The following is a 25550-nucleotide window of genomic DNA, read 5'->3' as shown; positions in this document are numbered from 1 at the left end:
CATTAGTATCAGGAAATAATAAACCACCAAAAAGCAACAAAATATAAACTCTAGCTTTTTGTACAATTTCTTCGACGGTGGAAGCATCGGTTAATGTCATTCGGTTTTCATATTTTTCTTTGAGCCAAGTCATTTTAATGAATTGGACCTTTCTACTTGTGTTTGTTAATGGTTCACCAGTAGTTCTTCAGCGATAGAATAAGGCACGGCTGTAGATCCAGCTACTGCGAAACCATTGATACGTAAACCCATCAACATATGAACATCTTCAAGCGTAATGGTGCAAGGAATAAGGCTATCGAACAGGTATATGGTAACTGGGAGAATTCATACAATGAGCTGCCACACTACTTGTTAGCTCTCAAGAAATTTGTTCCTTGTACAGTGGTAGAAATGCAAACACTTCCCGTATATACAGATGACGAAACTGTTGTCAATGGAAAACAAATTTTCCATCGACTTTTCTGGCCATTCCAACCAAGCATAAAAGGGTTTGCATATTGCAAACCTATACTTCAGGTTGAAGGTACCTGGTTATATGGTAAGTACAAAGGTACCCTACTAATGGCGGTAGCTCAAGATGGAAATAGTAATATCTTTCCAGTTGCTTTTGCTCTTGTGGAGGGGGAGACCGCAGATGGTTGGGGTTTCTTTCTAAAGAACTTGAGAATGCATGTAGCCCCTCATCCTGGCTTGTGTTTGATTTCAGACAGGCATGCATCAATTGAAAGTGCTTACAATAATCCAGAGAATGGTTGGCATGAGCCTCCATCTGTACATGTCTATTGTATCAGACATATCACACAAAATTTCATGAGGGAAATCAAAGACCGTACCCTCCGAAAAAAAGTTATCAACATGGGTAAGTATATATTTCCTATTATTATGTTAGGTAAATTATATTTATATGTTAGTAACCCATTTTTTTGTAATAATCAGGGTACGCTTTGAACCAACCAACATTCCACTACTACCGAAATGAAATTGGTATGGCTAATGGTGATGCTTTAAGATGGCTAGACAATATTCCATTGGAAAAGTGGACGAGGGCATTTGATGGAGGTCGGCGTTGGGGTCACATGACAACAAACCTAGTGGAATCGATGAACTCGGTATTCAAAGGCACACGTAATCTACCTATTATGACATTGGTGCGTGCAACATACTATAGGATGGGAACACTATTTGCTGAAAGGGGTGCTACGTGGAGTGCAGTATTGAGTTCTGGACAAACATTTACAGAAAGTTGCATGAAGGTGATGAAAGAAGAAACGGCAAAATCCAGCACGCATCATGTAAGAATATTTGACTATAACCATAACACTTTCAGTGTGAAGGAGACAATGGACCATGGTGAAGGAAAGCCTATGGGAGAATACAAGGTAAACCTAAGAGATCTTTGGTGTGACTGTGGAAAGTATCAAGCTTACCGTGTTCCTTGTTCACACGTTATTGCTGCATGTTCTGTGGTGCGCCAAGACGCTTATGCTCTACTGTCCGACGTTTACAGAGTCGCAAACTTATTCGGTGTTTACAACACAAGTTTTCCAGTACTACCATTAGATGAGTATTGGCCCTCCTTTGAAGGAGATCAAATTTGTCACAACCCATTAATACGGAGGAACAAGAAAGGTCGTCCAGTGAGCTCACGTATTAGAACGGAAATGGACAAGTATGATAAGTTGGAGAGAAAATGTGCGTTGTATCGTCTTCCTGGTCACAACCAAACTAATTGTCCAAATGTTAGAACCAGTAATAACTAGTGTTTTATTTTGTTGTTAAATTGTATGCACCATTATTAATACAGTGTTTTCAATGATATAATGACGTTTAATGACAACACAGATCTTTCGCATTTAACATAAATAACATTACAATTACGACAATACAAATCTTTCGCATTTAACATAAATAACATTACAATTACGACGACACATACAACATATATTAAAATAGATAAAAACACTCAACATCAACATTCAAATTCAACAACATTAGTTGATCTAAACAAACATAATTACCAAACACATCAACATATCTAGGAGATTACCACCGTCAACACAATATCATCTGGTCCTAACATCATCATGAGGACACAAACATCATTTACCACGGGTCTCCAAGAACGAGTTACTCCATTTGGGCTAGACACTTTAACTGACCTTTCAATTTTCCTAATCTTTTCACCCTCAACGATGTGCTCATCTAACCAGCGGAGCAAGTGCCTCTGAAGATGCTCAAAGGTCTGTGTGTTCCAAAGTGTGATCTTCATCGGAGGCTTTACTGCCGAAAATATAACATGTGCATCTCTTTTCATCATGGGAAACGTTGGAAACATTATTGCAGTGGTGAGTGTTGTGAGTACCAACTCAGGAAGACAGTGCTATTTATAAGGACAAGGTTGGAATATAAAATAATAAAATAATCAAAAGTTCCGCCCATTGCAGTGGCGGATTTGAAATTAAATAATAAAATAATCAAAAGCTCCGCCCATTGTAGTGGTGGATCTGAAATTAAATAATAAAATATTTAAAAGCTCCGCCCATTACAGTGGCGGATCTGAAATTAAATAATAAAATATTTAAAAACTCCGCCCATTGCAGTAGCGGTACTGATAAATGCAGTGATATACCAGTATTTAAAATTTATAATTAATAATAATATGATTAATATATAATAAAATAATTTAATTAAATAATCGAAATTTTTATAAACATGTTGTGAAATTAAAAATATATTTTATTATAATATTTTTAATATATACTATTGGTTTATTATTAATTATAATATTTATTATATTATTTAAATTTGTTTTTTATTTAAATTAAAATTTTCAAACAAAAAAAAAAACGTGTACATTGCTCCGCCCATTCAAAGGGCGGATGTTCATAAAACCAGCAAAGCTCCGCCCATTCAAAGGGCGGATGCTCTATAAAGTAGTTTTTTTTTTTTTGAAAACATGGCATATTGGGATTAATTTTGAAAAGTATGGCATAATGGGTATAAACTTCTAAAAACATGGCAGGACAGTAAAAATTTCGAAATGAGGTGATTTAGTTGGATTTTAGAAAAATAATTTGTTGGATTTAATTGATTTTTTGTGATTTTATATATCTCGATCTTTATGTTCTTATACTGATCTAAATGTCACTGTGGAATGGAGGGGTGTTGGCAGAATGATAGATGGTGTTGGCTTTGGGAATGACCGAGGAATCTATGGATGTTTGATGAAGAAAAGTTGCTAATTGCAAATGTTGAATATTGTTGCAAATGTTGAATATTGTTGGCTTTGATTCAAATAGTAATGTTGAATATTGTTGGATATTGAGCCAAAGTGACTCGTATAACTTTAATATTGTTCTTTGTGCAAAAGAGTGATAAAATGGTTCGGTCTATGTGGGATGTTTGTTTTACCCGTAATTTTTGCGATGTTGACTAGGATTTTAGGTTTGTATTCTCTATTAAGTTTGTTCGGTCTCATCCTATTTTCTATGAGTTTTAACGGGAGCGGACATTAGAATGGCAGACAAGGTTTTTGCTACTTTTAAATTTAAGGGGTGCATGGCCAACTCTTTTTTTTTAGCGGGGCGAGCTAATGTTTTATGGTGCCCTGTTTACTATGATCGTTCTACCATATTTTTTAATGGAATTTTGCGAGCAAGCTTTAATTAGGAGGGTATACTCGTTTGTCACTCCTAATTGCACATATCAATGATTTTATCTCAAAGAGACACACGTTAAGGTTACGTCCAACTTTAAAAGCTCTTCTTTGATTGTTTACCTACTTGGGACGCTCCAATGATATGTGAAATTATGAATGGTGATCATTGTGATATTTATCTTTGTTTATAACAAAAAAATATTTTGTTATTAACCGACCACAAAATAGTCGAAATAAAGTTTAATCAAATTTTCTATAATTGAATGAAAGATAGTCGAGATAAATGAATATTTCTCAAGTTTATTAAGGTCCATGAAGGTAGGGAGTGTTAAAAACAACCAAAGGCATGTGCAATTTGATAATTCAACATTTTTACTCATGTAACATGTTAGTAACACAACTAATTGTAAAAACATCTTCACTCAGGGAAGTCTGAGATAATAATAGCTCATGCGTGGATAAGGGAAACAAAAATGTATCTGGAAAAGGGATAATGGGTAAAACGCATGACATCACGTACACCAAATAATGGGAAGAAATGCAAATTACCCATGAAAATAGCCGACCGAGTCTAGTACAATTAGACTATACACTTGTGTTATGGTAAAAGTTTCATCAACATGGACCGAGCATCAACTTCGACATCAAAGAGTTCATACCCTTATAGACCTAATATCCACTTGAACAATCAGTGGTAATAACCACACCTTTCATCGGACAACATATTGGATATGGAGAATACATGACATCATGTATTAAGTTTCTTAAGAACTAGTAAACAATGTTACACTTATGGTTCACTATGAGGTTAAAACACGCCAATTCAGGTGACAATTTTGTTACCTCCCCCACTCAAAGAATCCAAATGTGCCAAGGACACATGGACGTAGCAACCCAAAGTCATTTGGTTGTCGCAATGGCAGAACTTTTGAAACTTCAATTAAATCATATACAACATGTACCTTTTATACATCTGATTTCTCAACCTAATACTTTTTAGGATAATGCTAGGAGGTAGCCAATGAAGAATGGGATATTAAATTAGGTTAATCTTCTATTTGGAAAAATACATATGACCAAGAGTCCTCCTAAAACACCCTGACAAATCAGCGTGTGATCAATGCATTTTGATGCACATTTCTTTATGTTTGTACTTAGACATTTCTATGGTTTGGTTTGTTTATTTTTCTATTTTTTTATTTTTTTATATTTGAGTTTATTTTTAGGTATTTAATTTTCGTATTTAATTTTCAGCATTAGCAGTCTGCACAGAAACAATCATAACTGGAGCTCCAGAAATCCGATCGACGCGTTCTAGTAATCGTTGGAAAGCTAAGAGAAAGAGCTACAACTTTTGTGTTGGATTCAAAGTTAGATTCGGAGCGCATATTTTCCAGAATTTCGTTTGAAGCTGCAGCATTAGTTTTATTTAGTTTTGAGTCGTTAGTTTTGGACCTCGGTTATGTCTGTTTGACCCAGTTGGGTAATGACCCGAATTCTGGTTTCTTCCATTTACCTAGGGCTGACCGTACGGTTCACGATCTCACGTTTTCACTATTCACGAAAAATTCTTGCAAGCTTTTGTACCATTCAAATGGCGAACTAATTTCCAAGAATCAATCCGCTATAATTGAATTCCACTTTGAGGCTCTTTTATAAATTCCATATTAATCTGTTTCCTTTGAATTATTCTTACAATCTCAATTATTTGTTTAATTTGGTTGTTGCTATAGGATATAATTATTAAATTTGATTATTGTTGTTGTTTCTGAATCATATTCGCGTTACCGTAGCTTTTGCGTTATCGCGTTCGATCAAATTGCGTTTGCTTGGTTCGTAATAGTTTTTATTCTGTTTGCTTAATTCGGATTTCAGAAACTTCTTTCGTATAATTGCTATTGCGATTGTCGATAGTTCTTGTAATCGAATAGGATCAGACCCGTTTGGTGAAATTGGAAATTTATATGAATTAATGATAAGGCGGAAGTCGATACAGTAGGTTTATTTGTTTTAGCTTATTTTATTAATCACTTAATACTGTGTTTTAGCTTATTTGAATCCTAAACCAAACCCCCCACTAATTGTTATTGTAATTAATTAATAAGAATAAGAATCCTTGCGATATGACTCGAGCCATTGTCGTTATTTTACATTTTCAAAATACTCGTTTTTGATCCGCGCACGACAGCGGATCAGTGTGTCACAAGTTTTGCATTACAAGAATATTGTGTAAGCAAAGAATATATCTTACAATGGAGAATAAAATTTTGACCCAATTATTATACGACAATAAATATTAATGATGTGTTATTTAACCCTGCAAGATTGAGAATATTACCCGCTTAGATTAATGAATCCTACAACATACACAACAAGACCCGATGTTCAAATTATAACCTTAGTGGGTTCAGAGATACTAACACCAATTGATGGGTATATTGGTGAGGAAATATGGGTTACATAGCCACCCTACAAGTGTAATTCTCTAATGATGCCAAAGACTCTATGAGGAATTATCGAATTAAACTAAGTCAAGCAAAGGAGGAATTCTCCACCTCCAATTCAAGATCAATAATTTTCTCTAATCCCTATTAGAATATCTACAGTTGATACAGTCATACCCCAAAATTTGCCCTATTGCTATTACATTTTATTAGCAGGGACGTAGTACAAATTCTACAAGGGGTGTATATCAAACTAGTGGGCTTGACATCTTGATTGGCAAGCCCGTTTCAAAAGAGTAACCATTCTCTAAATTGTCCAGTTCAAAAGATAGGAGTATACATTAAGTAAAAGTGTGTATTTAATTGGGCTTATTATTTATAAGAATATGAGGCCCAATTTTAGGATTCAAAATTATTTTAAACTCGGGTTTTATAAACTTCCTCGGTTTATCTATAATATTTTGGATTTTTTAATTATTTGTTTCTATCAAAAGTGTAATAGTTTGCTCTTAAACTATTTATATTTTAATAAATAGAAAATATTTGTCTATGCTTCAAACACTTTCAATTGATTTTTTATAACAAATAAATAACATAGCACAGTTGGTAAGGAAACAAGACTTGCAAATAAGAAGTCACGGGTTCGAATCCCATGGGCTTTTGGATGTGGGTTATTTCTTTTTTGGGATTTTTAACCTAAATTTCTCATTATAAATAGGACCTTCAGCAATCCTATTTGGGGACCTTTTTTTACTTTCACGTACAATTTTCACAAATTCACTCACACACACTTTTTTTACTATGCTTCTCTTCTCTCTCCGAGGGTTTGTCTTAGGGTTGTCTTGAACAACCCTAACCTGCCGTTGTTGGTTAAATGACAACGACCGACAAACCCTTTCCCCTTTTCAAACGTAAATTTCAAACCACTCAAACTCAAAGCTTACGGCCGATGATTACCTATGAGGCCTCCCCCAAAAAAGGGTTTCTGGCCATTGTTGTCTCGATCTGACAATGGCCGGCTCCCCCAACAAAGGGTTTCTGGTTATTGTTGTCTCGATCTGACAATGGCCGGCTCCCCTAAAAAAGGGTTTCTGGCCATTGTTGTCTCAATCTGACAATGGTCGGCTCCCCTTAAAAAGGGTTTCCAGCCATTGTTGTCTCGATCTGACAATGGCCGACTCCCCTAAAAAAGGGGTTTCTGACCATTGTTGTCTCGATCTGACAATGACCTATTTTTAATTTCACTATACATGGCTTTTTGATTTTGGTCATTGTTGTCTCGATCTCACAATGACTCTGTCGAAACCTTTGGGTTTTACTCTTTTGGCCAATGATTAAACCTTTTGGTTTGAGGCCACCCTTTTATTTAAAAACGTTTTTATCATCGTTCATCTTTTTGGCCAATGATTTATCATGAGGCCTCCATTAAAAAAACTTTATTCTTGCTGTATTTGGTTTAGCCATGGTCATTGTTGTCTCGATCTGACAATGAACTTATCAAAACCTTTGAGGTTTTGCCCTTTTTGCCATACATGGTCTTTGGCCTGTAGTCATTGTTGTCTCGATCTGACAATGACTCTATTAAAACCTTTGAGGTTTTACCATTTTGGCCAAAGGCATATTTTTTTATTTATTAAACCTTTTTATAAAACCTAAAGGCTAAATGGGTCCCCTTGAGTACAAGGGAGGCAAAGGGTGCCTAACACCTTCCCTTTGCCTAATTACCCTACTTACCCAAATCTCTCTTTTTTAAGGGTTTCTCACTTGCCCAAATAAAATGGGTGGCGACTCGTTTTAACGTAAATTTTTAAGTAGATTGCTACAGCTGACGACTCTGCTGGGGACACGTTTTTAATTTAGGTTTACCCTAACGTGGTCTTAGGTTTTATTATTGTTATTATTTATTTTATCTAACAATTTCATTGTTTATGTAATTATTATTATTACTAACGATTTTATTAACCATTTTGTTGTTATTATTATTTATTAATTCTAACAATTTAATTACTATTGTAATTATTATTATTACTAAGTATTTGGTAAATACTCTTCACGTCACTTTTAACAATTTTCAACAAATAAATCATCTTGTTTCTATTAAAGTGGATTCTTGTATTACGTTCCCAAATTCAATTTTATATTTAAAAAGTATTTTATTCAATTTGTTACTATCACCAATTATTTTCTATGGCGGGTGCGCGCTTCCTTGTTATTACTGATTCAGTCGTTGAGATATGCGAGGTACTTCGAGAGAGACTTTGATTGCAATTCGACTTGCTTCGTGTTCCACTTTATTTGTGGGACACGAATTTGCTTCCGGTGCGATTGATTTGCACCGTGTTCTACTTTATTTGTGGGACACAAACTTATTCTCGATGCGATTCATCTTATCTCTCATTCATTGAGATGTATATTCTTGTATTGTCTGACCTGTGTTCTCTTGCAGGTTGCTCGTGTGGTTATGCTCGACGTGTACCACATGTCGTTTGTGATTTATTTTCACGACGATGCTTTCTGACTTGCTTTGCTTGATGATGGCTTACGCGAAGTATTCCGGACTTCTCTGCTTGCGCTTGCTAGCTCATTACGAATTTGCTATCTGTTCGGTATTGTCTCCTTGTCCCTTTTACCGCTTTCCACATCATCCTATAACATGAGAATTAGGACTTAGACATTCATCTGGCCAAACCCTCGAAAGAGGCTCTGTTTTTGTTGGTGTGTTTATATTTGTACTTTGCGGCAGGGAGTCACGGTGTAATAAGACCTTTAAAGGCACTCCGTTAAGTCCTCATGGAAGGCATGTGGAAAGGGTTAGCAATCAACCCCCGCCCAGTCTCATTGAGTCTGTTCAGTAAGCGCATGCTACGCATTGCTTGCTTCTGAACTAGCACAAGATCCTGTTATCGAGTATGTCAGGTAAAGGGTTCATGCAATCGAACCCCCGCATTTCCTATAGCTCACGTTGACCGATGTTGATACTCGGTGTACGCACGCACCGTTTTTCTTTTAGATCAGTGACGACTTGGTTGCTGAGATGGATTCGCTTCTCTTGTCTATGGCCCGATCGCTTTGTGCGAGGTCTAATGCTTGGTTGACTCGGGTGATCCGCTCCCCTTGGCTATGGCGGGACCGCTTTTCTACTACTCGGCCAGCGCCGGTGGTTTTGTTTGCTTTACGAGCAGAGCTCGTTTGTGTGATATCCTTGTATGTTGTTTTCTCCTTTTCCCCGTAGGTTGCTAGCTTAGTTTAGACTTGTACCCTTTGTATGATAACATAGGTAGAAAATTTTCCCCCTTAGCTTAGGTCTTCCTCATGCATTCTTTAAAACACAAACCAAACTCTTTGTTTTTTCTTTTCTTAAGAGCTTGTTATTTCCGCTCCATTCCCAAGCGTAAGCCTCCAAAGGTCGAGCTGCGGAGTGCGAATGTAACTCGTTCACCTAAAAAACACAAAACAAACAGAAATTAGTTAGCCGAGCTACGGTACCTCCGATTCCTCAAAAAGGATACGTAGGCAGCGGGGTAGGGCCCGTGCGAGTATAACTCTTTCTTTTCCCTACATTTTGCATGCATTTTAATCCAGATTAGGCGTAGATTTGTTTCACACCCATATTTTTAGACACAAGCGTGGATACCATCGAGTACGATGGGCGTGAGGGGTGCTAACACCTTCCCCTTGCATAACCGACTCTCTTACCCTCTTCTCTGGTCGTGAGACCGGTGTTTTGTTTCGTGGTTTGCTGGCTTTCCCTTCCTTTTCAGGATAAATATGTTAGTGGCGACTCTGTTAATTTTTGCGGTAGCGACAGACACATTGTCAGCAATTCCTCTTTTCACGAACGCACCAAGCACATCGAACTTGACTGCCACCTAGTGCGGGGAAAGCTTCAGTATGGTCTATTTTGACTGCTGCTCATTTCCTCATCACAGCAACTTGCAGACATTTTTACCAAGCCCCTTGACTTCAGGCCCCTTTCTAGCATCATCACTAAGCTTGGAGTTCAAACACTTTTCCCTCAAGCTTATGGGGGTATTAGAATAATAATATAGTAACTTTTATTTCTCTTACATAATAGCTAGTCAGTTACATATTCTGCAATATAAATACTCTACCTAGTCTTCAGTTGTAAATAAGATATGCATATGATACTTTTTGTATATTCAATAACAAAATCCCAATGGGCCGATTCTATTCTTCTGCTCCAAGGTCGAAGATCTTGTAATATGTTTAATGAGTTTTTCTCAATTGACCCAGTTTCTTGAAAGACTATCATTCTACGACAAGTCTTGGGAGGAAGTGTTTTCAATCGACCACATGCCCAATATTGCATATGCTCAATTGTCTCTCATTGTATAAAAATCATTGTGTGAGCGATAATATGTATGATTATATGCACAATTTACTATACACATTTTTATTTACTCGCTGACTTAGACATTAGAGTGCCAATCTTACAAGTTCACGTAACACAACTGTATCGGAGCAGCCTGCACCATCCCCATCAAAAATCTGCATAAACAATTCTGTTCCTAAACAGAACAAACGCGCGCGCGCGCACACACATATGTATATATATATATATACACACACACACACACACACACACAAAAATACCATAGCATTATTATTATTATTATTATTATTATTATTATTATTATTCTCATTTTCAAAAAAAAAACTCTATGCTAGCCTTCAACAGTTTCAAAATTTAATCAATTTAATCATTAATGCTTAAAATTTTTAATAACAAGACCACTAAATTAACAGCTAACTTTTGGGACTTGAGAGTGTGCTCTTCTCAAGGTCTCGGGTTCGAATTCTGCTAGATACAAATTGCTTATTAAAAAGATTAACAACTAACTTTAGTGATAGAGATCAATATTCAACAATAAAATTATAAATCAAAATACATTATAAAATAGATAATACTAACTTGTGTTTTAGAGACACAAGTTAAAAAATTCATTTATAAAAAAATTCGTATTGAAAAAAAAAACTATACAAAATTAATTCTATACTTTTATTAAAATAATATTTCTTCATTTGATTCTTAATTTGTATCCTTAGAAACAAGTTAACATTACACTTATAAAATTATGATGGAATGCATACAACTACGAAATAACTTTTTTTTTCCTTCATATGTCCCAGTTATGGAAGAACTTTGTCCATAAGCTAGCAAGGCTATTGCATAAATGATTGAGCTGGAACGTCCCAATACATTCTTAAGAAGAAAAGAAGCTGAGTTAAGGGTAAGATCACTGCAACTTTTAACATTTTCAGCAGTAATGTCTTTGGCAGTACAAACAGTGGCAGACACGGAAATCACTGCAATGTTAATTAGAAATGCGACAAACAAAGCAAAACCACTTTCAATGAGAAAGTATCTGCATGCATCATTGATACCACACTCAGAACCAAGTATTTTTCTTGATAACACTAGAGCAGAGTGGAGGAAAATATTGTGAGGCATGATTAGAGCTCCTAAGAGGGCAATAGCGTCGGCTACAACGCCATTTCCATTGAGTTTAGGGACAAATACTCCTTCGACTACACCAGATGCAGGGGGTTTTACGTATTTCATTTCTCCGAAGAAACAAGCAGCTATTACAAATACTAAAACTGATATCAGAAGTTCCAATTTCCTTACTCCAAATCTTTGAAGGCCAAAAAACAAGAGCGTGCTACATCCCGTCAACAAAACTCCTCCCCATACTGGAATATGAAATAGTATGTTAAGAGCAAATGCTGTCCCAATCACTTCAGGTATGTCTGATGCGATTACAACAAGCTCAGCTAGTATCCATAAACAGTACTTCCCGAATAGTGGATACTCAGCCTTACAGATTTCTGCAAGGTGTTTTCCTCTTAAGTGCAAAGCCTAAGTCTAGGAATACCCTCCTTGTCTAACAAGTAATCCGCCTTAATATCAATATGAACACTATTAAACCAAGAAGAGCTTCTACTCAAAAAACCGATGTTCGCCAGGATATCAGCGCAAAAATTGGCCTCTCTAAAAATGTGCATGATCATGAAATCCATGCGAAGAGTGTACGCTCAACACGAGAGCCAACGAGATTTGATTATCCAAGGCACAAGATGAACGTTCGAGAAAGATTTTACCAAAAGTAAACAATCCGTTTCAATCCATAGCTTATTCCAATTTAATTGCTTAGCCTTTTCAATAGCTATAATAGCTGCCATGAATTCTGCAAAAATAGGAGATCCTTCATTCAAAAAAACACTGAAACTGAGCATGTTGACAGCCTTATCATCACGGTAGATTCCACCACAAGCAGCAACACATAGGGGAACCATAGGCAACACCGTCAATGTTGCATTTAATCCAACCCGGAGCCGGCGGACACCAAAGGATTTCTCGAGTGCCAATCTGATTTCGAGGGTGCAAAATAATGCCAAAGGCTTTGAGCATAGAGAAACTAACCAAGGAACCATTAGCCTTTTTGGAAGTTTGATTACCCACTAGTCTGGCTCTAGCAGTAATATTAGAAATGCAGTGTTTCCAATGAGTGATTTTGTTGTCAAATCTTAAGAGATTTCTAGCATGCCAAAGTAGGTTGATTGTGTGAGCAAAGCTGGCTTTAATAACTGCTAAGGCCTGAGGACTCCAAGGCTCCTTCAAAATCTTTAAGCAGTCTGCCAAGTTTCTGATGGTGAAAGGTTGCCGAAGCTGGGCACTAATCCATGTCCAATTTTTTTAGGCATAAGAACATTCAAAGAAAAGATGGGATGAGGTTTCAGCAGCATCATGACAAAGAGAGCATTTTGATGGGAAATGAATGCCACAGCGTTGGAGAATCTCATCAGTAGGAATTCGATTATGTATGAGCCTCCAAACAAGCATTGAGTGAGCATGAGCAGTATCTTCATCCCAAGGGACATCAAACTAAAAATCATAACTGGCAGGTTTGGTGATAAAGTCATAAGCCTGCTTGACTGACAAGTAACCATTTTCAATGTTTTTCCAAGCTAAGAAATCCTCCTTCTCCATTTCAGAAACTGCAAATGGAGCTATTGTTTCATTCAGATCATGCAGGGCCATGGGGATGTTGTTATGCAGGTTCCAGCTACTGTCTTTCCAGCAATCAGAAATAGATGAGTTCAGATTTGGATGAAACTTTTCATGGATCTTGTATTTAGAAGCTAGAGATTCCCCTGCCCAGTTGTCTAACCAGAAATTAATCTTTCTCCCATTGCCAATTGTCCAAAAACAGTTATTTAGCACAATTTCATGGACTTCCTTGATGCCTTTCCAAAGAGAAGATTTAATGGAGTAATTAATGAACTTATTTCTCTTTTTAATTCTGCCAACCAAAAGGATAGACCAGGCATACTTGTTGTTAAGAAAATGCCAGCAAAGCTGAATGTTGGTTGCTTTGTTATACTGCTTAAGAGAGATAAAACCAAAGCCTCCTTCCTTGATGTTCTTGCAGCATTTCTTCCAAGCCACCGTGACTAACTTTTTTTGCTCTATATTGCAGTCCAAATGAAATTCTTCATGTATTTTTCAATGCTTTTTATAATGCTAACAGGCCAGTCATAAATAGTGATGCAGTGAACAAGCATGCTATGAATCACACTTTTGACTAAGAGTAGCCTACCAGCCATGGATAGAAGCCTTGCTTTCAAGGATGCTAGCTTTAATCTGATGTTGTCTGCAAGGTAGGAAAAGTGAAAAGCTCTTGGTTTTCCTACAAAGATAGGAACTCCAAGATATGTGAAGGGAGGGGCTGCCATAGAGAATCCAATGATTTCAGCAAGATTACTATGCCTAGCATTAGACATGCTGAAGGATAGAAAAACACTTAGAAAGGGGGGGTTTGAATAAGTGTAGCTTTAAAAACTTGACAGATAAAAATAAATTGCACAGTTATTTTTATCCTGGTTCGTTGTTAACTAAACTACTCCAGTCCACCCCCGCAGAGATGATTTACCTCAACTGAGGATTTAATCCACTAATCGCACGGATTACAATGGTTCTCCACTTAGTCAGCAACTAAGTCTTCCAGAGTCTTCTGATCACACACTGATCACTCCAGGAACAACTGCTTAGATACCCTCTAAGACTTTTCTAGAGTCTACTGATCCACACGATCACTCTAGTTACAACCTGCTTAGATAACCTCTAAGACTTCCTAGAGTATTCTGATCCACACGATCACTCTAGTTCCTTACAACTTAATGTAATCAATTCTAAGAGTATTACAATTGCTTCTTAAAAGCGATAATCACAAACTGTGATATTTCTCTTAACGTTTTAGCTTAATCTCACTAATATATTACAACAGCAATGTAGTGAGCTTTGATGAAGATGAAGATTCTGAGCTTTGATTTGAACAGAGTTTAAGCAAGTTGATTTGAGTTGTTTTGGTGCAGAATCGTTAACCTTGCTTCTCATCAGAACTTCATATTTATAGGCGTTGGAGAAGATGACCGTTGAGTGCATTTAATGCTTTGCGTGTTCCGTACAGCATCGCATTTAATGTTATACGCTTTTGTCAACTACCTCGAGCCTTGTTCACGCTGTGTCTACTGACGTAGCCTTTAATAGCTTTTAACGTTCCTTTTGTCAGTCAGCGTAGCTTGCCACTTGTACTTCCTTCTGATCTGATGTTTGTGAATACAACGTTTGAATATCATCAGAGTCAAACAGCTTGGTGCATAGCATCTTCTGATCTTCTGACCTTGAAGTGCTTCTGAGCGTGATACCATCAGTACTTCAGTGCTTCTGTTCTCTTGTTCTTCTGATGCTTCCATAGACCCATGTTCTGATTCTGCTTCGACCATCTTCTGATGTCTTGCCAGACCATGTTCTGATGTTGCATGCTGAACCCTTTGAGACAAAGCTTCTGAGCGCTGAATTATGCGTACTCTTTATATATTTCCTGAAAAGGAAATTGCATTGGATTAGAGTACCATATTATCTTAAGCAAAATTCATATTATTGTTATCATCAAAACTAAGATAATTGATCAGAACAAATCTTGTTCTAACAATCTCCCCCTTTTTGATGATGACAAAAACATATATAAATGATATGAATTTGCGATCAGAAAGAATAGACGGCAAAAGACAAATTACACAGCTATAGCATAAGCATATGAATATGTCTCCCCCTGAGATTAACAATCTCCCCCTGAGATAAATAATCTCCCCCTGAAATAAATACTCGAAGAACTTTAATAAAAGACTTCCCTGATTATTTCGGTAGAGACGATCATATAGGCTTCTGTCTTTAGAGAATTCCTAGCTTCTGACTTCTGCTTCCATTGGACAGCTTCAGAACTAGAATTTCCTTAGATCCTTAGAGCACTCACAGCTTCTGATTCCTGCTTCCATCTAGGACAGCTTCAGAACTTGAATTTCTTTGATCTTCTGAACATTCACAGCTTCTGATTTCTGCTTCCATCTAGGACAGCTTCAGAACTTGAATTTCTTTGATCTTCTGAACATTCACAGCTTCTGATTTCTGCTTCCCTTTAGGACAGCTTCAGAACTTGAGTTTTCTGGATCTTTAGAACGTTCGCAGCTTCTGATTTCTGCTTCCCTCGGATAGCTTCAGAGCTTTGAATTTCTACCAACATCACTTCATGCTAGATTTGTATCAGAACATTGTTGAATGTACCAGAGCATCATCTGAGCATCTCTACATCCTGAAATGTTACAGAACAAAAAACTAAACGACAAAAGTCAGCATGAACGAGTCAGAACATAAAATGTATATTAGAACACATTATATGTATCAGAGCCATATAGGCTAAAATAATGTATCAGAGCAAATAGAATTTTGTCAGATCAAATAGACAAATATGGATCAAATTCTATTATCAGTGCTTCTGATCTCTGAAGCTTGACAGCACTCAGCTTGCTTCAGTTTCCATGGTTTTGCTTCTTGTGTTTGCTTTGAAGATTCTCTTCACTTCTTTATACCTGCAAAACACTTAAACCATATAGAACTTGCAGTTATTGTTAGTAAATGTGTGGGAGCTTTACCCAGCAACTGATAGATTAATCAAATCATTTATCATTTATCTTCTCCCCCTTTTTGTCATAACATCAAAAAGAATATTTCAAAAGATTCAGATGAATAACGACAAATAAAATTACTGGAATGTAAAAACAAAGAAACTTTTCATTGATAATCAAAAGATATTACATGAGGTTCCTATGTTTAACAAGATGAGAAACATTCCTAGCAAATACATAAAAAGTCATCCCAAGAGGAAATTACTACAAAAATTAAAAACAGCGCCCTAGCAAGACACACTCCGTGTCAACCCATCAAGAATCCCTGTGGACTCTTGTCTTCCAGACTGGAACCTCCACTGTAGGAGAGATCCAAGTGACCAAAGAGGAAGAGAGGGACAGTTCACAGACAGAGAGCTAATGTTGCAAACGGGGCTTTCCCTTAACATAGAAGTTAAGAATATCATTCTTAACCTCCTCCCATAACTCAAGAAAGTCTTCTGTCTTTGGGTGAAAGTTGATAACAACATCAAAGAAGAGGTCTGACTTGAGAGGTATTAGGAGAGCCATCCCGAGATATGCAGAGATCTGTCGCCTTTGAGTCATAGATCCTCAACAGACTTAGGATGAACGCTAGGTTTGAGCTAGAATTTTTTTTTTTTAAAAAAACTTGTTTGAGCAAGAGAAGAAAACGGAAGTGAGAGAGAAATAACTTGATGAGGAATACAAAGTGAGAGAGATATAAGAGAGAAAAGAAACGTTTGAAGAATATAAAGAAAAACTGAAAGAGAGTAAATGATGAAAAGCATTTAATGTTACGTGACGTGAGGAGAGATAATAAAGACAAATGAGGTGACTAGCACAGTTACCTATGGTCGGCGTCCCTTCAACTGCACGCGCGCTTATCCATGAATAGTAACGACAGGTTTACCATCCCGAGACAAAACGTTACAGCTGTTTTGCTTTAAAAGAGGTTCTGAATCAACTTAGACAATGAAACGTTAGTAATAACTGAATCATAATTTCTAAAAGATTTCAATCAGAACTTCTGATAAAAAAAATCATTTTCATTTCAGAAGATACTCATACATGAGAACTTCTCATCTTCTCATTCTGGGCATAAATCCATACTGATGTTCTTCAGAATGAACTTAAACCTATCTTCAGCCAAGGGTTTTGTAAAAATATCAGCCCATTGATGGTCTGTATCAACAAAGTTTAAAGATATAACGCCCTTCTGAACATAGTCCCTTATGAAATGATGTTTAATCTCAATATGTTTAGCTTTTGAATGAAGAATCGGATTCTTAGATAAACATATAGCAGAAGTATTATCACAGAATATAGGAATGTTACTCTCAAATATCTGATAATCTTCTAACTGACTCTTCATCCAGAGCATCTGTGTACTGCAACCAGCAGCAGCGACATATTCTGCTTCTGTTATTGATAGAGCAATAGTTGCTTGCTTCTTGCTATACCAGGAGATCAAATGACTTCCAAGAAATTGGCAACTTCCTGAAGTACTCTTTCTCTCAATTCTGTCTCCAGCATAGTCAGCATCGCAGAATCCTACTAAGTTGTATTCTTTAGATTTTCTGTAAACTAAGCCAACATTAGTAGTACCTTTCAGATACCTTAGAATTCTCTTAACAGCAGTTAAATGAGATTCTCTAGGATCTGATTGGAATCTAGCACACAAACAAACACTGAACAGAATGTCAGGTCTAGAAGCAGTCAGATATAGAAGAGATCCAATCATACCTCTGTATAACTTCTGATCTACCTTCTTACTTACCTCATCCTTACCTAGGATGCATGTTGGATGCATAGGAGTTTTGGCTTCTTTGCAGTCTAGAAGATTAAACTTCTTCAGAAGTTCCTTCACATACTTGGTTTGGTGAACATACGTTCCTTCTGATGTTTGATTTATTTGTATTCCAAGGAAATACTTGAGTTCTCCCATCATGCTCATTTCAAACTCAGCCTGCATAGACTCAGCAAACTCCTTTCCAAGTGTAGCATTAGATGTTCCAAAAATAATATCATCTACATATATTTGACAGATTAAAATATCCCTTTTAAGGTTTTACAAAAGAGAGTAGTGTCCACTTTTCCTCTAGTGAAACCATTATCCAGAAGGAAAGAACTTAAGCGTTCATACCAAGCTCTGGGAGCTTGTTTCAATCCATACAATGATTTCTTTAGTTTAAAAACATGATTAGGAGACATAGAGTCTTCAAAACCAGGAGGTTGATGGACATAAACTTCTTCATCTATATAACCATTTAAGAAGGCACTCTTAACATCCATCTGATAGAGAGTGATGTTATGTTGAGTGGCAAATGAAATTAATAGACGAATAGATTCTAACCTGGCCACTGGTGCAAAGGTTTCTGTATAGTCAATCCCTTCTTGCTGACTATAACCCTGAGCCACCAGTCTGGCTTTGTTCCTTACCACTTCACCTTTCTCACTGAGCTTGTTTCTGAAGACCCATTTTGTACCGATTATATTGAATCCATCTGGTCTAGGAACAAGATCCCAAACATCATTCCTTGTAAACTGATTCAGTTCTTCTTGCATAGCAATTATCCAGTCTGGATCTTCTAGAGCATGATCAACAGAAGTTGGCTCGATCAAAGATACAAGACCTAATTGACAGTCTGCATTGTTCTTAAGGAATGCTCTTGTTCTGATTGGATCATCCTTCTTTCCAAGAATGACATCTTCTGAATGACCAGAGATGAGTCTGGATGATCTTCTGACAGATGGTTCTTCAGAAATGCTTAGATTCTCCAGAGAAGCTGATACTTGATCTTCCGATTCTTTGCTTCTGAGAAGCTCTGCTTCTGATACGTTGCTTCTTGGCTCAACAACTTCTGATATATCAATATCACAATCTGCAAAATTATCAAACTGCTTTGGTTTTTCAGAACCAAGCTTATCATCAAACCTGATATTGATTGATTCTTCTACAGTCAAAGTTTCAGTATTGTATACTCTGTAGCCTTTTGAGCGTTCAGAATATCCAAGAAGGAAACATTTTTGTGCTTTGGAATCAAACTTACCAAGATGATCTTTAGTGTTCAGAATAAAGCATAAACATTCAAAAGGATGGAAATATGAAATGTTGGGCTTTCTATTCTTCCACAATTCATAAGGAGTCTTATTTAGAATAGGTCTGATAGAGATTCTATTCTGAATATAGCATGCAGTGTTTATTGCTTCTGCCCAGAAATGCTTAGCCATATTGGTTTCATTGATCATGGTTCTGGCCATTTCTTGCAGAGTCCTATTCTTTCGTTCTACAACCCCATTTTGCTGTGGAGTTCTAGGACAAGAGAAATCATGGGCAATACCATTTTCTTTGAAGAATTCTTCAAAGGATCTGTTCTCAAATTCACCACCATGATCACTTCTGACCTTTATGATTTTACACTCTTTTTCAGATTGAATCTGAATGCAGAAATCAAAGAACACTGAATGAGTCTCATCCTTGTGTTTCAAGAATTTTACCCACGTCCAGCGGCTATAATCATCTATGATGACTAATCCATATTTCTTCCCTCTGACAGATGCTGTTTTGACTGGGCCAAACAGATCAATGTGCAAGAGTTCTAATGGCCTTGAGGTAGAAACAACATTCTTGGACTTGAATGCAGGTTTGGAGAACTTTCCCTTCTGACATGCTTCACAAAGAGCATCTGATTTGAATTTCAGATTAGGGAGTCCTATGACAAGATTCAGTTTGTTAATCTGAGAAATCTTTCTCAAACTAGCATGACCTAATCTTCTGTGCCAGACCCACTGCTCTTCAGAAACAGACATAAGACAAGTCACCTTCTGACTCATAAGATCTTGCAGATCTGTCTTATAAATGTTGTTCTTCCTCTTGCCTGTAAATAGGATTGAGCCATCCTTCTGATTTACAGCCTTGCAAGACTCTTGATTAAAGATTATATCATAACCATTGTCACTCAATTGACTGATAGATAAGAGGTTATGAGTTAAACCTTCTACAAGAAGTACATTAGAAATGGAAGGAGAGTTACCAGACTTTATAGTTCCAGAGCCAATTATCTTGCCTTTCTGATCTCCTCCAAACTTGACTTCTCCTCCAGACTTAAGCACCAGGTCTTGGAACATAGACCTTCTTCCTGTCATGTGTCGTGAGCATCCAGAGTCCAGGTACCATGACATGTTGTGCTTTGTCCTTTTTGCAGTCAAGGATATCTGCAATAGGAATAATCTTATCCTTAGGTACCCACATCTTTTTGGGTCCTTTCTTGTTAGATTTTCTCAAGTTCTGATTGAACTTGGGTTTAACATTGTAAGCAATAGGAGGAACAGCATGATAATTCTTAATGTGAGTTTCATGATATTTCCTAGGTTGTGTCACATGCTTTTTGGTGTGTGTTATGTGAAAACTTTGAGCATGTGAAGTGTGCCTAATATCATGGGAGTGGCCATACTTGAACTGATCATACAATGGCTTGTATGTGAATTTCATTTCATCAACAGGTTCAAGTTTGTATGGGGTTTCACCCTCAAAACCAATGCCAACTCTTTTGTTTCCAGACACAGCATATATCATAGAAGCTAGCTGACTTCTGCCAATACTTCTAGATAAGAACTTCCTGAAACTTAAATCATATTCTTTCAGAATATGGTTTAGACTAGGAGTGGATTTTTCTAAATCAGAAGGAGATCCAACATTATTGGATAATTTTAAAAGTTTTTCTTTTAATTCAGAATTTTCCAACTCAAGTTTCTTTGTTTCAAATTCAAATAGCTTTTTCAGCTTTTTGTATTTGAGACTAATCTGAGACTTGAGTTCCAGAAGTTCAGTTAGACCGGAAACTAACTCATCTCTAGTAAGTTCAGAAAATACCTCTTCAGAATCTGATTCTGATGTAGATTCTGATCCGTCATCTTCTGTCGCCATCAGCGCACAGTTAGCCTGCTCATCTTCAGAGTCTGAATCATCTTCTGACTCATCCCAGGTTGCCATAAGACCTTTCTTCTTATGAAACTTCTTCTTGGGATTTTCCTTCTGAAGATTTGGACATTCATTCTTGAAGTGTCCAGGCTCATTGCATTCATAGCACATGACCTTCTTCTTGTCAAATCTTCTGTCATCAGAAGATTCTCCACGTTCAAATTTCTTTGAACTTCTGAAGCCTCTGAACTTCCTTTGCTTGGTCTTCCAGAGTTGATTTAGCCTTCTGGAGATCAAAGACAGTTCATCTTCTTCTTCAGATTCTGATTCTTCAGGATCTTCTTTTCTAGCCTGAAAAGCGTTAGTGCATTTCTTGATATTGGACTTTAATGCAATAGACTTACCTTTCTTTTGAGGCTCATTTGCATCCAGCTCTATTTCATGACTTCTCAAGGCACTGATAAGCTCTTCCAGAGAAACTTCATTCAGATTCTTTGCAATCTTGAATGCAGTCACCATAGGACCCCATCTTCTGGGTAAGCTTCTGATGATCTTCTTTACATGATCAGCCTTGGTGTATCCCTTGTCAAGAACTCTCAATCCAGCAGTAAGAGTTTGAAATCTTGAAAACATCTTTTCAATGTCTTCATCATCCTCCATCTTGAAGGCTTCATACTTCTGGATTAAAGCTAGAGCTTTAGTCTCCTTGACTTGAGCATTTCCTTCATGAGTCATTTTCAAGGACTCATATATGTCATAGGCCGTTTCCCTGTTAGATATCTTCTCATACTCAGCATGAGAGATAGCATTCAGCAAAACGGTTCTGCATTTATGATGATTCCTGAAAAGCTTTTTCTGATCATCATTCATTTCTTGCCTTGTCAGCTTTACGCCACTGGCATTTACTGGATGTTTGTAACCATCCATCAGAAGATCCCATAGATCACCATCTAGACCAAGAAAGTAACTTTCCAGTTTATCTTTCCAGTATTCAAAGTTTTCACCATCAAATACCGGCGGTCTAGTATAACCATTGTTACCGTTGTATTGCTCAGCAGAGCCAGATGTAGATGCAGGTGTAGACTTTTCACTTTCATCAACCATCTTTTACTGAAGCGTTTTTCTCTTCCTGAATCTTTTCTAAACACGGTTAAGTGCTTGCACCTTAGAACCGGCGCTCTGATGCCAATTGAAGGATAGAAAAACACTTAGAAAGGGGGGGTTTGAATAAGTGTAGCTTTAAAAACTTGACAGATAAAAATAAATTGCACAGTTATTTTTATCCTGGTTCGTTGTTAACTAAACTACTCCAGTCCACCCCCGCAGAGATGATTTACCTCAACTGAGGATTTAATCCACTAATCGCACGGATTACAATGGTTCTCCACTTAGTCAGCAACTAAGTCTTCCAGAGTCTTCTGATCACACACTGATCACTCCAGGAACAACTGCTTAGATACCCTCTAAGACTTTTCTAGAGTCTACTGATCCACACGATCACTCTAGTTACAACCTGCTTAGATAACCTCTAAGACTTCCTAGAGTATTCTGATCCACACGATCACTCTAGTTCCTTACAACTTAATGTAATCAATTCTAAGAGTATTACAATTGCTTCTTAAAAGCGATAATCACAAACTGTGATATTTCTCTTAACGTTTTAGCTTAATCTCACTAATATATTACAACAGCAATGTAGTGAGCTTTGATGAAGATGAAGATTCTGAGCTTTGATTTGAACAGAGTTTAAGCAAGTTGATTTGAGTTGTTTTGGTGCAGAATCGTTAACCTTGCTTCTCATCAGAACTTCATATTTATAGGCGTTGGAGAAGATGATCGTTGAGTGCATTTAATGCTTTGCGTGTTCCGTACAGCATCACATTTAATGTTATACGCTTTTGTCAACTACCTCGAGCCTTGTTCACGCTGTGTCTACTGACGTAGCCTTTAATAGCTTTTAACGTTCCTTTTGTCAGTCAGCGTAGCTTGCCACTTGTACTTCCTTCTGATTTGATGTTTGTGAATACAACGTTTGAATATCATCAGAGTCAAACAGCTTGGTGCATAGCATCTTCTGATCTTCTGACCTTGAAGTGCTTCTGAGCGTGATACCATCAGTACTTCAATGCTTCTGTTCTCTTGTTCTTCTGATGCTTCCATAGACCCATGTTCTGATTCTGCTTCGACCATCTTCTGATGTCTTGCCAGACCATGTTCTGATGTTGCATGCTGAACCCTTTGAGACAAAGCTTCTGAGCGCTGAATTATGCGTACTCTTTATATATTTCCTGAAAAGGAAATTGCATTGGATTAGAGTACCATATTATCTTAAGCAAAATTCATATTATTGTTATCATCAAAACTAAGATAATTGATCAGAACAAATCTTGTTCTAACACATGCCACCAACATAAATTAAAGATTTGGACAGGTTGTGTCATACCCCAAAATTTGCCCATACATTTTCTTCTATACAAATCCAAATCAATACATAAAGCTCCAAGACACACTCTCCTATACAAGGCTCTGAAATTAGGGTTTGACTTATTCAAAGAAAAATCAGTAAATCAATGGCTCCAAGGCATCTCATATGGCTCAATATATCTCACATCATCTCCATGACAAATATCAAGTCTCATCTCAAAGAATTGATCACTCAATTGTTCAAAAGGTCAACAGTCGACTAGGTTAACCTAAAAGTCAACTATGGTCAAAGAAAAGTCAAAACTCCTGATTTGTTGTCAAGATCCTCATATTGAAGTATCATTCACCATTTGATCAAGAATTGATCATGGTTCATCAAGGAAAGATCAAAAATCAACAAATCAAAAAGTTTCTAAACTAGGGTTTTCATAGGAGAAAGTCAACTAAACTTTGACCAGCCATAACTCTCACATGGAACATCAGAAAATTTCCATACAAATCTCATTTTGAAGGAAATTTGATTCTCTACAAAATTGTGTCTCACATGCCAAGTCTAAAAATGCTTCATTTGAGAGATATGGACCAAAACATTATAGGTCCTTTTCGAAAGTCAACAAAAAGACACTTTTTTCAAAAGGACATAAAATGAGCATGGAAAATAATTTTGATATGAGACAAAAGACACTGGTTAGAGGACTCTCTAAGGTTTCTAAAAAGTCCTAGAACACTTCCATACCTCGAAAATTGAGAGAGATAGGCCTTGTCAAAGTTGAGCTATTTTGGAGGGAAAAATGTGAAGGAAAAGGCTTCAAAATGGATTTCTTTGCAAAGGGACCCAATATTTTCTGGCCCAAACTTGATCCTCAAGTTATCCAAGACTCCAAACTCAATTCCCACGAATTTTTGAATTTTATTTGATTTTATATTTATTTTTATTTAATTAAGAATGATATAAATCAAGTAATTCAAAATAAAAATTAAAATTTGATTGGAGAAAGGTTTGCAATCAGTTTTAATCATCAAGATGGCCCAAGATTTGATTCAAAACTCGTGGATATAAAGATTGGAAAGAGAATGAATGAAACAGAATCAAATTTAGAAATATTCAATCAAGCTCCAAATCAAATATCAATCTCCTTCAAATCAAAGATTCAATCTAATTCTGTTAACCTAACACCTTCCACTATATAAACATAACAAAGGTAGACCCCAAGGGAGAGGATTTTCGGCCAAAAAGAAGCTGTGAAGGTTCCAGAAATTCAAGAGGAAACTCAAACTCGATTCCAGGAATTGGGGAGGTTTTAAGAAGTTTTGAACGTTGCTGCACGATCCTCAAGCATCCCTAAAGCTTCTCTGATCACTCTCTGGCCAAAACGCATCGTGATTCGTCCACTGTAAGTCACGATTTACCCCCTCCTATTTTCAATCCGATTGCATCCTTTGACGCGACATAACGTTGTTTAGGCCATATATTTGTGTTTATCTAAGCATATACATTGTTTCTGGATGGTTTAATTATCGATTCATCGCCTGTGTGAAGATATGCCATGGTTAGGGTTCTTAGGTGTGGAATTAGGGATTTCAATTGCAAGCGAAATTGGACTAAACCGATGCCATAATCATGTTTCGACGTTAATTTCCAATCGATTCATGTCCTCGTATGGAATTTATGCTGTGTATTCTATGAGATAGAGATTTGCAGGGATTGGCTATGGTGTGTTTCGCAGGGAATGTGCAGGTAATTCGTAGCAAATTTTCAGAAGTCTTCACGAAGAAGACGATGCAGGGGCGTGCAAACCAGTTTTGAATTCATTTAGCGCATTATTTTGTTATATTATTATTGGTCGCTGTTTATTTAACAAACGTTGACAAGCGACCTAATGGTGGGAAGCGAGGCTGGTAAGCAGAGGGTCCCCAGTTCGACCCTCACTCTTGCCATTTATTTTTCAATAATTATCATTCATGGATCCTGTGTGTAGTCTCCATGCGTGACCATCATGGACTGTTAATCATTGGCCATCAGATCCCACTGGCTTCAGATCCCACGTCATGAACGCGCCAGTCTACCAAGGACTTCCCTGAGCCCACCACA

General features: G+C 37.0%; 2 protein-coding genes across 2 annotated transcripts; one reads left to right on the top strand and one right to left on the bottom strand.

Moving 5' to 3' along the window:
• Positions 1-258: 258 nt before the first annotated feature.
• On the top strand, positions 259-1763 carry LOC131660364 (uncharacterized). Its single transcript, XM_058929637.1, has 2 exons — positions 259-862; positions 940-1763. The coding sequence occupies exons 1-2, from the start codon at positions 259-261 to the stop codon at positions 1761-1763; spliced, it is 1428 nt and encodes a 475-aa protein (XP_058785620.1).
• A 9428-nt stretch (positions 1764-11191) lies between these two features.
• On the bottom strand, positions 11192-12561 carry LOC131660283 (metal transporter Nramp7.2-like). The gene is made up of 2 exons (XM_058929527.1): positions 12229-12561; positions 11192-11986 (listed from the first exon to the last, which is right to left on the bottom strand). The coding sequence occupies exons 1-2, from the start codon at positions 12559-12561 to the stop codon at positions 11192-11194; spliced, it is 1128 nt and encodes a 375-aa protein (XP_058785510.1).
• Between the last annotated feature and the right edge of the window lie 12989 nt (positions 12562-25550).

Source organism: Vicia villosa, linkage group LG1 (genome assembly GCF_029867415.1).
Source record: "Vicia villosa cultivar HV-30 ecotype Madison, WI linkage group LG1, Vvil1.0, whole genome shotgun sequence".
Lineage (NCBI taxonomy): Eukaryota > Viridiplantae > Streptophyta > Magnoliopsida > Fabales > Fabaceae > Vicia > Vicia villosa.
The sequence above is the reverse complement of the archived record's forward strand: the minus strand, read 5'-3'. Positions and strand labels throughout refer to the sequence as shown.